This window comes from Symphalangus syndactylus, chromosome 16 (assembly GCF_028878055.3).
Source record: "Symphalangus syndactylus isolate Jambi chromosome 16, NHGRI_mSymSyn1-v2.1_pri, whole genome shotgun sequence".
In the NCBI taxonomy this organism is placed as follows: Eukaryota; Metazoa; Chordata; class Mammalia; order Primates; family Hylobatidae; genus Symphalangus; species Symphalangus syndactylus.
In genome coordinates this window covers 65,537,815-65,552,463 of record NC_072438.2, presented here as the reverse complement: position 1 = coordinate 65,552,463, position 14,649 = coordinate 65,537,815, and the positions used below count along the sequence as shown (strand labels likewise).

The following is a 14,649-nucleotide window of genomic DNA, read 5'->3' as shown; positions in this document are numbered from 1 at the left end:
AAAGATAGTAAGTCTACAACTTGCTAAGCTGCCTATAGCCAACATTTACAGGGTTTAACTAGAAATTGAGGGTGAATGTTTTTCTTATAGGAGGGGTTAGGGAAAAAATCACGGAGGCCAAGCAGGACCAGCTAAGACAGGTGAACATGTGCATGGGGTCAGGAGAGTGAGGCAGGGATCTGCTGACTCGGAATTCTGCAAGAGGCCTGCAAAGCAGCCCCCAGCAACTGAATAGCGCTTATGTACAACAATCCATGCTGTGTGCTATGTGTCTTTATGCAATATGCCAGGATTCCGTTTGGAAGATGGAGTTTTTTCCCCTTTGCATTGTTTGTAAAATTGGAGCAGACATTACCAGCTATAAACAAGATAAAATTTCAGAAATAAGCTTGTAAATCAAAAAATAGCAAGCAAATGTTACACGAGATTTTTCAAATTAGTATTCTGAACAGTATGGTGGCTTATTGATAGAAGGGTAGTGATCTTGGTTAGACTATGAATCCTAAACTCTTAATTTTCTAATCCTAAATTGGTGTCTTTTCAACAGAATTTCTTGAATCTTTTGATATGCAAATATGCATGACGACTTTTGAAGAAGCTTACCTTTAATTTATTGAATTTATGATGGCATTAATTATAAACATATATCATTATCATGTACCACTAAGAAAGAAAAGAATGTAAGTTAAATTATGATATGCCATGATGCTGATGAGGCTCAGTTCTCCTATTTATTTAATTTTTTTTTTTTTTACCTATTATCTATTATCATCTTGTGAAAGGAATATGGCTGGTGAAGTCCTAGTCTTGACAGACCTTTGAGTTCATATTTAATGGTATGATTTCCATATCCTATCTTTTCTTACTAAAAATATTATTTGAATGAATGAGATAATGTAAAGCTGATTTCTCCAAAAGAAACATGGAAAAACCTCACATAATTCCTTTAAATCTACAATCTCTTCATGGAAAGTATACTATATAGATTTTTTTTTTTTTTTTTTTTTTTTGAGACAGAGTCTCACTCTGTCGCCCAGGCTGGAGTGCCGAGGTCCGATCTCAGCTCACTTCAAGCTCCGCCTCCCGGGTTCACGCCATTCTCCTGCCTCAGCCTCCCGAGTAGCTGGGACTACAGGTGCCCGCCACCACGCCTGGCCAATTTTTTGTATTTTTAGTAGATACTGAGTTTCACCATGTTAGCCAGTATGGTCTCAATCTCCTGACCTCGTGATCCACCCGCCTCGGCCTCCCAAAGTGCTGGGATTACAGGCGTGAGCCACCGCGCCTGGCCTACGATATAGATTTTCATAAATTAATTGAAATTAATTTTTCACTTGAAAAATATAAAGATTGGTAGTCATGCATTCTGTGTAAGTAAAATGTTCTAATATTAATACTGTAATCATAATTTTACTTACATATAGCAAGCTTTTTCAAAATCAAATGAGAATCTTATGATACAGTGTGTGCTCTGCATTATTTTAGTTCCATAACAAACTTTCTGGAGTAGTATCATTTATCCTCACTTAAAAGATTAAGAATCAGCAGCTCAGAGAAGTTAAGTGAGAAGCCCAAGATCACATAACTTGTATGTGCAACTGGAATTTGAATCAGTTTTGTCTAACTGACTTGATGCTACACATTTTCCTTCCACCATGCATTGAACCTTTGCTTTAATACAATAAATATACTGGAAAGTTATATATAAATCATTTTTTAAAAAATTTGAACCACATATTAAACGCTCCAGAGGAATAAATATTTAAAGAAACCATACAGTGAATTCTTTTTGAAAGAATGATTTTGTAATTCAGATAATCACCCTAAATATGTCTGACATGCCAGACCCATGCCAGATGAGCCATGTCATCAAAGATGGTGTAGCCAGGAGAAAATAGCCCCTGGGTGTAGCGTTTACTGGTGGTAGCAATGGTAGAAGACACACAATTACCAGAGATCAGAGAATACAGAGGTCAGAATCCAGATAGACAAAGAGGGATGAGAAACAGCAGGTATCAGAAGTCAGCATGTACACAGACTTAAAATAAGGGCAATAATGTAACTCATGTCTAGATACTAGCAATTACAGTAGCTCATGGAAATCTTATTCTGAGACAGGTCTGGTTCACCCTGGAGGCACTTGTGTCCAATGCCCCACTGTAATACATACCACAGGGATATGTATGTGTGTGATGCTAATTCATAGTATAAGTAGGCTAATATGAAACGCATTATGGGGAGAGCCAAGATCGGTTTGAAAAAGTAAATATTCATTCACTCAATCAACATAAAATTTCCTGGGTGCCCACTAATTATGAACCAACATATTTATTTAAATTTTATTATATTAGTTCAGGGGTAAGATGGTGTATTGGACAAAAAAGTACTGTTATGAAGATAATTACTCTTTAGAAAACAATGAGTAAGTAATTCTTCAACTATGTAAGTTTTCAAGAATGGTACCCCTTTTGTGTGAAAGGTATAAAAAGATGTTATTCTTTCACTCATTAGCAAACAAGCCCTTACTTTAAATTTCTTCTTTATTTCTTGTTCTTTCTTTTCTTTCTCTTTCTGTTCCTTTTTCTCCAGCTCTAACCTCTTCTTTTCCTCCTTTTCCCTTTTCTTCTCTCTTTCTTTGGATGCTTCTCTGTGAATAAAAATTGTTAGGCTGTTTTCACATCTGCAGGTGTTGATGCGTCGGAACTCCCCACCTAGAAGTTTCTACTCACAACAGAAAAGGTGGTATCTGAAGTACGGATGAAGGTAAAAAGCCAAAGGTTGTCAAAATCCGGAATGTGTGAGATTATGTTTAAAACCAGTAGGAGGCACACAGCTGAGGATACCTTCCAAAGGCTCGGCTTTCCCTAACAACTTGTGCCAGCAAGTGGAAGCCACCGTTTATAAAGGCCCCATTCTTGCTGTATGTTCGCATAAATAGAATCCATCTCTTTTTCTCTCTTTCATATGCACACGTGCCTGTGCATTCACAGGTACACATACAAACCTTGGCTCTGAAACTTGAGTTAGAATTGGTTGAATAAACACTGGGTAGAGAAAATTAAGGTATCTGAGATCAACATATGATAAAGTAAGATAATATATTCATTTCTACTTTCACCCACTTTCCAAGAAATTTCTTTTCCAAGAAACTTCTTTTTTTAACATCTTTCCACTTTAGCAGCTGACACTTTGGCATCTGGGTGCCATGATAAATTATTTTTCATAGCACCCCTGTGGGTGGAGCTCTGTTCAGGTGAAGAAGGCGTAACATAAATTAACTTATCTGCCCAAGGATACACTAAGAGTAAGAAATCAGATTTCTGTCTCTGATTCTCTGACTGTGGTTTATCTCATAGGCACATCTCTGGCCTCTCATACAATAGCTTTTTAACAGAGTCCTTCATAGAATTCTTAGAGAACTAAATAATTTTGGGTCCTTTAAATTGAAATAAAACTTATTATATGCCAGTCATTTGAACAAATCAAGCTTCCCTCCTAGTGTTATTATATACCCACTCTCCCTCATACAAAACATTATATTCATCTTTGAAGAAAACTGTCATGGTAAAAAACGTAATTCATACATGTCTTCATATGTTTCTCCTTCACTCTCTTGTTCCTGTAAAGAAAAACGTTGATAATGATTAATTTTTATTATTTAAAAAGTTAACACACATATTACATTGCTTAGACTTAAAATAAAGGCAACAATGTAAATTTTTATAATTTGAACCACATATTAAATGGTCCAGAGGAATAAATACTTAAAGGAACCACAGTGTGAATTATTTTTGAAAGAATAATTCAAATACTAGGTAAAACAACTGCTGTATGTAAGTCTGGCTTGTTTAAAATATTTTTTCTCCTTAGAAATAGACTGGGAAAGCAAAAACAAGAAGATTTCCTTTTCTATCTTGCTAAATAAATCAGACGTGTAATCAGACTTAAGTTTATGTTCAGCACTACAGCATTATAATGAGTCAGTGTGATGACTGGTGTGTAACGTCTTAAGCATTTTAGATGAAATAAGATTAGAAATGGAAAAATATCATTACTCATAAGAATTTTCATTTGTTTGTTTTGTACCAATACGGAGTGAATCATAATACTTGGGAAATATTCTGATTATATCAATATAATATGAGAAGAGAAAAAAATCTGACCTCATCTAGATTTCCAGCACCTAAAAGATTAAAAAAAATAAAGTTTAATACATTTGCAATAAGCAAGCACTTTAATGTAAGATTATTGGATATAATATAATAATATTCAAAATAGTTCATAATCTAACAGAACTTATGCTTTATCAAAGATATAGAAATAGAAAATAAAATAGGTACTTTAGATCTTTACTATGGCTTTTATTTGATGCTGGTGACTTAATTATAAAATCATTTCACTGGCTTTCATAAAATAATGCAAAGGCCAAAAAATAATTAATACACTGTTTATTACCTTTATGAAAAGGGATGTCCATTTGGTTTTATGGGCTTGTATGAAAAAAGGTATAAAAAAATCACTGTTTCACACCTTTTTACTTATTAGTTCCCAAGGATTTGTTTTTATGTATCAAACAAATCAAGTTAATTAGATTAAAAAAATTTAATACTCAAGAGTTCAGTGTAATATCAAAACTAATTGCTGAATATTGAGACATAATCCAATATTAAGAGCAATAATATAATAATATTAATAATAAAAACAGTGTGGTGTTTGTATAAGAACAGGCAAATAGACCAATGGAATACAGCAGAAAATTCAGTGACATACACAAATGTACATAAACACACCCATAATATACACATACACACACATAGAGCTGATATAATATAAAGGTAGCACTATAAATTAATGAGAAAAGGGTGGATTGTTTAGAGGACAGTAAGGAGAAAACTGGCTCCATACATGAGGCAATTCTGGATTTCTACTAACTCCTCAAAGGGGACTGCAAGGAGATCAAAGACCTAAATATATTTATGTGATAAAGTCTACAGGAAAAAATTTTTATTTTCTAGGAAAAAGGACTTCTTAAATAGCATAAATTAGAAGGCAAAATTAATACATTTGATTATATCAAAATTTATTTACATTCAAGGAAGGACAGCATGGGCTAAGCTAATAGACAACTGATCGAATGGGAGAAGATATTTGCAATGTTTGAAGTTGACATGACATTAATGTCTGAAATATAAAGGAACTCCTACAAGTCAACTAGAAAAATATACCACTCCCAATACAAAAAATGGTCAAAAGGTAGAAACTGGCAGCTTACAGAAGAAGAAACCACAAAGGCTTATAAGCAAATAAAGTGCTCAAACTCAAGAGTAAGCAGAGATATAGAAATTAAAAGGAGATATAATTTGATTCACATAAGAAAAAAAAGGAAAGCTGAATAACAGGACCGACTGATGAGAGTGTAGATAGGTGCATCCCTTCTGGAGAGCATGCCTGTCATACTCGGTCAACCTAAGTATTCCATAGCTCTTAGCAACCACTGCACTTCGGGGTATACATCTTAAAGATAAGTCTCCGAGAGGTCCGCATGGGGATGAATACAAGAAGGTGCATTGCATTGTTGTTTGTGGTACCAGTGAGTTTGAGGCAAGTGAAATGTGGATGCATACCATGGAGTACTGTGCAGTTATTAACAGCAACAGACTAAACACACACATAGCGATATGAATGGGCCCCAAAACCACATTATGCTGATTGTACAAAAAGACGAGATAAACCTATAACATACTCTTTCTGTGAACTAAATACGTGCATACATGTCACAATATGTGAAGAATTTGTGCAAACACACATACACATTAAATATGTTAGAATATTTGTCTGTAGTAAGGAAGGAGGAGAAAGGAGGTGAGTCATGAGGATAAGAGGGAATAAGCAAATAAAACAAGAGAGGGGCCTTGCACAGACCAATGATGATAATGACCCATTAATAAGCCTATAAGAACGAATAGCTCAAACTTCTGTACCTGAGTTTACAAATAAATAAATAAAACATGTTTTTGTCCTTTACCATCAGAGTGCATGACACCATCTTGATTGTCTTCATTGACAGGGCTTCTGAAAACAAGAAAGAAGAAACAGTGAACATGGAACAAGTAGATGCTCACCTTACAATGAAAAAGGGAAAAGGATTATTTCATGAATTATGCTTTTTTCTTGAACATTTGCTCTGATTTAAAGCTTCAGACATCACTAGCATAGGCTTTAGCCTTATATTTATGCTGCTCCTGTGGCAGAAAATGGAGAATTGGGAAACTTGAGTATAGCACCATCTATTCATAGTAGACTTATACAATTAATCCATTGCTTCTGGAGGGTAATATGTTTTCCATTGAATTAGCAGTAAATCAACACTTCAATTCTGGGATTATGAGGGCATTTAATTGGTTCTATGATACACACACAAAAGAGAATTAGTTCTAGGGCTAGGCACCATGGCTCACGCCTGTAATCCCAGCACTTTGGGAAGCAAAGGCAGATGGATCACTTGAAGTCAGGAGTTCCAGACCAGCCTGGGCAACAGGGCAAAACGCCGTCTCTCCTAAAAACATTAGGTTGGTGCAAAAGTAATTATGGTTTTTGACATAAAACGAATGATAAAAGCCACAATTACTTTTGCACTGACCTGATACAAAAAATTAGCCTGGCATGGTAGTGCACGCCTGTAACCCCAGCTACTCAGGAGGCTGAAGTGGGAAAATTGCTTAAGCCTGGGAGGCGGAGGTTGCAGTGAGCTAAGATCGCACCACTGCACTCCAGCCTGTGCAACAGAGTAAGATTCTGTCTCAAAAAAAAAAAACAAAACAAAACTTACATAGTTCCAATCCCTGACTCCTTCCTTTTCTCCAGATGGTTTTGTCTTGGCTTCACTTTTATCACCCTGAACTCCAAGGTGCTTCATTCCAATAGCTTCACTCCAACTGCCCTTAATAGCATTACCAATACTTGGGCCTTACAAATCCCTAATTATGTATATGACCATTTATATTTTATATTCCTATTCTCAGTTAATTAACATAGCTGGAGAAAATTGCCGTCAATTTTGCTGACTCTGGACATTACAAACAATTGGTATTAAATCTCAGCTGTATCCCCCTCTTCTTTTCTACAATCTCATCCCTCTTTTTTGTGTAGTCAGCCTTCTCTTGAGTTATCCTTCTTCATACCTATTAAAAATGTTTACCACTTTCTTCAATGTGCGATTCCTCTCCACTCCCCTATTATCAGATGAACTTGTTTCTTATTTCACTGATAAAACAGCAGTCATTAGGTGTGAGCTCTCTCAAGAAAATACATTTTCTTAACCCACAAACTCATCTGCAGTTATACTCGTCCTTACCTTCTCTCTACTCTCTGCACCTGTGTTCTGAATTTCATCTGAATTCTCAGTAATTTTACTCCATTGATTACCCCCTTTCTTCCATGTGTTGCTTTATTACTTATATTCTGCTCACTTCACTCTTTGCCCTTAAATCTCTCATTCTTTGTTTTCTCCCTCAGCCCAAGTTACTGTCATCCATAAGAAACAAACACTTCACTTTACCTCTGTGAATTCTTCACATTACCACAAGATATTCTTCCTTTATCCATCCAAGCTAAGAAAAAATTGTCTTTATTCACTGACTCTACTTCCTCTCCTCCCACGCATTTCTTTCCTGACTGCAATCTTTCCCCTATTGCCACTTCTTCCCTGAGACTATTCTTAAAAATACTCGCTACCAAATCCACTGGATGCTCTCAAACTGCATCTTAGTTGACTGCTTTGTGGCCCTGGACAGTATTGGCCATTTTGCCCTCTTTGAGTCTCCTTTGTTTGTTTCCATGAGAAATAGCTCCTGGCTCACTTCTTGTCTCTCTCACAATTTTCTTTGTGGTTTTTCTTTTGACTTCTCTTAAATGATGATGTTCTGTTGTGTTCTGGTCTTGGTTCTCTTCTTCTTTTTTCACTTTGCAGTTTTTCCTAAATGGTTTTATGTACCGCCATAGCTCTATATATGATCTTAATGTTGGCAAATTCCATGTTGAAATCTCTAGCCCAGGCTTCTCTTCTGAGATTCCGATTCAAATATATACATCTCAGGTGTCCTACAGCCAGTTCTATATTATCATCTCAGAAACTGAGGTTTCCTCCTTTTAGCCCAGCCTAAACCTGCTCTCCCTCCTAGGTTTCTTTTCTTGGTGGATGGCACCACAATTCACATATCTATCAAGCAGCAACTCATCCTTTGTTTTTCACTCATCTTCAGTCCCATGTCAAATCAATCACCAAATTACACCAGTTCCCCGTACTAATTCACTTCCCTCTTCCATTTCTCCTCTCTCCCGCTAGACACAAAAATAGGATTATATTATCTCTGGAGTGGACTTTTGCAGTAGTCATCTGGTCAGTGTCCTGGTAATCAGAATTACTCCTTCTCTTCCCTATCCTGATAGTCCCTTCTCCAACTTTTGCCATCTTTCTAACACAAAAATATGATTATATCACTCTCATGTCCCATAGTCAAACTCCTTCAAGACTTAGGAAAGAATATTACTTGAACAAGAGATGCTGGTTGCAAAATGTGTGTTTCACCACATTTGAAGAATGTGGGCTGGAAGTGCCTTTTTATCACTAAAACCATAAAATGGGCGCAGTGGATACATTTGTAACTCGGGAAGAACTGTCATGGATATCTGTCTCAGTCTCTACCTGAGATGGTAAATATAGGTAGGGACTAACTGTTAATCTAATAAACTCACTTAAAAAATAGAAAATTAAAAATTTAACTTATATATGCTTAGCTTTTTATTTGGGTAAGTGTAAAGGCCCTGTTAATTAACTCATTAAATTTGTCATGACAAGACACTTGTTTTCTTTAGTGAGTCTTTTTCATCCTTGGAACATTCAGAATTAAATACAGACATGATGGAATAAGCCAAACTCATAGTAAAAACAATTTGTGGAGTAAGTTTTATAACCATTGGAATAATGTATGTACAGTCAATTTTTTAAGTATTTGTAATATTTAAAAGATTTGTTACATTAGAAAATATTCAGTTAGACTTGTCACATCAATTTAAAATTTGTGGTGTAGAGTTTCTAAATTTTAGTTGAAACATTAAGGAGTCTGGGTATTGAGTGTCAATGGCTGCTCACATCAAAAAAGGAGAGTCAAGTGAACATTATTAGTTCCCAATAAAAGAATACACCAAAAAATAAAAGAACTAAATTTGACCAAGCCACCTCTACCTCCCACTGTCAATGTATAGGACATACAGAGGAGAGAGGGACATACAGCTATATTATAGAGAGCAACCAGCAAAATCTAGATGATTGGGAACTATAGTATCCACAAACAACTTGATATCCTCAGTAAATAAATTGCAAATAATTAAAAAAAGACATGGAGAGTGAACTTATATCTTAAAAGAGAATAACAGGCTAGGCGCGGTGGCTCACGCCTGCAATCCCAGCACTTTGGGAGTCTGAGGTGGGTGGATCATCTGAGGTCAGGAGTTCGAGACCAGCCTGGTCAACATGGTGAAACCCTGTCTCTACTAAAAATACAAAAATTAGCCGAGTGTGTTGGCAGGCATCTGTAATCCCAGCTACCTGGGAGGCTGAGGCATGAGAATCTATTGAACCCGGGAGGTGGCGGTTGCAGTGAGCCAAGATTGTGCCACTGTACTCTAGACTGGATAACAGAGCGAAACTGTGTCTCCAAAAAAAAAAAAAAAAAAAAAAAAGAACAACAGAATACAAAACATATATGCCAACGTAGATGTATAGATGTATATAATTTGGATTCTTATTCAAACAACTTAAAACACATATGTGTTGTAAGAGATAATTGGAAATTTGAACACTGACTTGATATTTTATATTAATGCGCAGAATCTATTTTTTTTAGGAATACCTACTGAAATATTTATAGATGAAATTATATGATGTTTTGTATTAGTTTCAAAATAATATAAGAGGCAAGTGGGTGAGAGTATAGATAAGACAAGATTGGCCATGAGTTTGTAGTTGTCGAAGTTGGTGAAGGGAACATGGAGGCTCATTATACTATTCTTCCTGGCTTTTATATGCTTAACATTTTTTACAATAAGTATACTTCTTCAAAAGCGTAAGAAAAATCTAACTGCAAATGCTATTGGATATTTAAGGGAACTGGATATGGTTCAATTTAATAGATTTATGAGAGTCATTTAAATTCTTGGGAGGATTTTGCTTAGTGGGGTGATTAAATGTGTTCATTCAGATATTTGGAATGTTTAAAAATGAAATTAAATATGTTAATATATACATGCAATATGAAACATCGCAAGAAGTTTCATTAACCACATTTATAAACAGAACTATTGATTTGAAAGAATTTAGTTTGAGCCATATGAGTTGTCCAATCATTAATCAAAGATCCCCTGAAAATAATTCTAATTTAAATACAAATTACTAGATGTATAAATAAAATAAGTCACGTAATATAAATTTAAGTACTTAAAGGAAAATAGGCCTTTGCATGACTAACTTTGATGAATTGAATATTAACTAAAAAGATGAAAATACCTAAGACACTAAAATACACTAACATTGTACAGAGTAAAATCCATAGCTCTTTTTATGGCATACAAGGTTCTTATGATCAGTCTTGCCCTGTAAAGCTTTATTTCTCATATGTCCTTTTCTTACATTATCTTCTCACATATTAACAGTAAACTCACATGCTGTCTGAACTCTCTCTGGTTTCTTGTTCCTTCATGTTCAGCCCACGCTTCCCTTCCTTGGAATAATCTCCCTTCTCAGCATCCCCTGCTTGTGGTCCTCCCGTTCTTTTTTTTTTTTTTTTTTTAAGACAGAGTCTCACTCTGTTGCCCAGGCTGGAGTGCAGTGGTGCAAACGTGGCTCACTGCAACTTCTGCCTCCTGGGTTCAAGTGATTCTCCTGCCTCAGCCTCCTGGGTAGCTAGGATTCTACAGATGCCCGCCACCACGCCTGGGAATTTTTGTATTTTTAGTAGAGACAGGGTTTCACCATGTTGGCTAGGCTGGTCTCGAACTCCTAACCTGAGGTGATTCACCTGCCTCAGCCTCCCAAAGTGCTAGGATTACAGGCATGAGCCACCGCTCCTGGCCTCCATTCTTTAAGCCTCTCCTTAAACAGTCCTTCCTTTGTGAAGTTGTCCCTGATTTCCTTAAACCTAATCATTGCATTGCTTCTCTGCATCATCCATCCATCCATCCATTATAGTGATTATTCTGTATTCCTTTGTAATTATGGGGTAATTGCTTCAGGTCTCTCTTTTCACTATCAGGCCATAAACTCCTTAAGGAAAGGGACTGTCACTTTGCTAGTTAATTTATTATTATGATTATCCTTTTAGAGAGTTATTAGAATAATTCCTGTCATGATAGGCTTTTGATTTTTTTGATGAATTAACAATATTCCAGTAATAACAAGAGACTAACTTTTATTACTAAAGCAAATTATCATTGGTGAAAAGGATGTTAAATCAAAAAGACCACCAGATTTAAGCAATTTACTTCCTAAAACACCTGTATGAATAACGAATACTTCTAAAAGGAAGGGTATTTGCACAGCACATTCATACATGTGTGTCTGCACATTTATGCAAAGCATTTATCACTTGTAGACCATGTTTGCCTGCACACATTTGTTTTATTTATGGACCCAAAATTATAGCATATGAATCTTAGTGCCACTTTATATAGGCCGTAATTTGTAATATGTATATTATTAAAATATTCAATAAACATGAAATAGTGACTATAATAGCAATGATGGTGAAGAATAAAAGGAAAAGAGATGAGGAAAATAAATAGGTGCAGGTGCCATGAGTAAATCCAGATCAAACTGTCAGCAAATTCGCCAAGGGTTCCAAGCATTGAGAAAAGCCCCATAGAGAGAGCAAGAGAAAAACAATGGAACCAGTCACAGCCCAAGTCATAAGAAACTGAGCAGAGGGAGGGGGTGAAGAAGAAGAAGAAGAAAAGGAAGCTTACCAGTTATGATAATAGGTCTATTCAATAAGGCCTCTCACTATAGATCTTTCTTTTTATGCTATAGCATGTAGAATTAAATAGGAAAAGTAAAGTTAATGACTGTCATTTTTAGAAAGCTTATTAGTGCTTTATTTCCTGATGTATAAAGATGTAAAACTGTTGACCTCTATACTTCTCTTTTCTTTTTTATTTGGAGACAGGATCTCACTCTGTCCCCCAGGCTGGAGTGCAGTGGCGAGATCATGGCTTACTGCAGGCTGGACCTCTCAGGCTCGGGGATCCTCCCGCCTCAGCCTCCTGAGTAGCTGAGACGACAGGCACGTGCCACCATGCCCAGCTAAACTTTTGTACATATGTGTGTGTGTGTATTTAAATTTAAAATACAATATAACTTTGGCCTCAACTACTTTATTTTCAAAGTTATTCAGGATTTCTGATTCTCACCTGTCTCGAATCTTTTACGCTCTTAAGACATCCAGACTTGAATGATACGATTGCAAGTTACTTCTGGGAACAGCTTTTGGAGTAGGCAGAACAGGCTGCAGATGATAAGGTCCACCTTGTCTTCTTCTTCTTTTTTTTTTTTCTTTTTTTGAGACGGAGTCTTGCTCTGTCTCCCAGGCTCACTGCAAGCTCCGCCTCCCGGGTTCACGCCATTCTGCTGCCTCAGCCTCCTGAGTAGCTGGGACTGCAGGCGCCCGCCACCATGCCCGGCTAATTGTTTGTATTTTTAGTAGAGACGGGATTTCACTGTGTTAGTCAGGATGGTCTTGATCTCCTGACCTTGTGATCCGCCCTCCTCGGCCTCCCAAAGTGCTGGGATTACAGGCGTGAGCCACCGCGCCCGGCAAGTCCACCCTGTCTTCTAAAATTCCTTCCTTGATCCCAATTAGAGATTCCACTCTACACCCTAGAGAGAATTGTAAACCTTAGGGAAACCATTGCTCCCCGCTGCTCTAATGCTCAGCTCCTGCAATTCTCCCCTCTCTCCATCTTTATCATTATATATATATATTATATATATATATAATGTATATATTATATATTATATATAATGTATATATTATATATATAATGTATATATTATATATTATATATAATGTATATATTATATATATAATGTATATATTATATATTATATATAATGTATATATTATATATGTATAATATATAATATATAATGTATACATTATATATATTATATATTATATATAATGTATATATTATATATTATATATAATGTATATATTATATATTATATATAATGTATATATTATATATTATATATAATGTATATACATTATATATTATATATAATGTATATATTATATATAATATATAATGTATATACATTATATATTATATATAATGTATATATTATATATAATGTATATATTATATATAATGTATATATTATATATTATATATAATGTATACATTATATATAATGTATATATTATATATAATGTATACATTATATATAATATATAATGTATATATTATATATATTTATATATTATATATTTTATATATATTTATATATTATATATTTTATATATATTTTATATACATATATTATATATATTATATATATTTTATATATATTATATATATTTATATATATTTTATATATATTATATATATTTATATATATTTTATATATATATAATATATATTTATATATTTTATATATATTATATATATTATATATTATATATATTTTATATATATTATATATTATATATTATATATATTTTATATATATTATATATTATATATTATATATATTTTATATATATTATATATATTTTATATATATTATATATTATATATTATATATATTTTATATATATTATATAGATTTTATATATATTTTATATTATATATATTTTATATATATTTTATATATATTATATATATTTTTTATATATATTATATATTATATATATTTTATATATATTTTATATATATTATATATTATATATATTTTATATATATTTTATATATATTATATATATTTTTTATATATATTTTATATATTATATATATTTTATATATATATTTATATATATTTTATATGTATATATATTATATATATTTGTAGACGCAGGGTTTCACCACATTGCTCAAGCTGGTCTTGAATTCCTGGATTCATATGATTGGCTCACCTCAGCCTCCCAAAGTGCTGGGATTATCGGCATGAGCCACCATGCCCAGCTGGCCTTTATACTTTATTGGCTATTCATGCATTTAGCTTTTAATTATCAGCAGTTTTTTTTTTTTTTAAAGAAGGAGGAAGAAATCTACATGACACATTAAACTTTGCTCTATACCTGCCTTGCTGGGAGTAAAATCTTGCGGCCTTTCCTCTGGATCATGTCTTCCTATATTTAACCCATGAAGAATTTGAAAACTGACTTGTTTAAGCCAAAGCTATCCAACTGGTGTGAGAGAAGACTATCTGGCAGCAGGCTACTGATATGGCAAGTCTCAAGTTTCAGAACATTTTAAGCATCTCTAATTAATAAAAAGGTTATAATGGCAAATTCTTACTTTTCCTCCAATTTTACAGACAAAAAATAAAACACACACATAAACAGAAACCAAAAAACCCTTTAAACTAACTACGAA

General features: G+C 34.1%; 1 protein-coding gene across 5 annotated transcripts in view; it reads right to left on the bottom strand.

Annotated features, from left to right (window-relative positions):
* Window positions 1-14,649, bottom strand: part of FYB1 (FYN binding protein 1) — a 176,119-nt gene that overhangs the window by 29,846 nt on the left and 131,624 nt on the right. For all 5 annotated transcript variants that reach the window (XM_063619547.1, XM_055246070.2, XM_055246071.1 and 2 more), the window contains 4 exons: window positions 6,026-6,072; window positions 4,164-4,183; window positions 3,585-3,619; window positions 2,527-2,647 (listed from right to left, as the gene is read on the bottom strand). In XM_063619547.1, coding sequence (XP_063475617.1) covers window positions 2,527-2,647; window positions 3,585-3,619; window positions 4,164-4,183; window positions 6,026-6,072 — 223 coding nt within the window. The remainder of the gene's footprint in view (window positions 1-2,526; window positions 2,648-3,584; window positions 3,620-4,163; window positions 4,184-6,025; window positions 6,073-14,649) is intronic.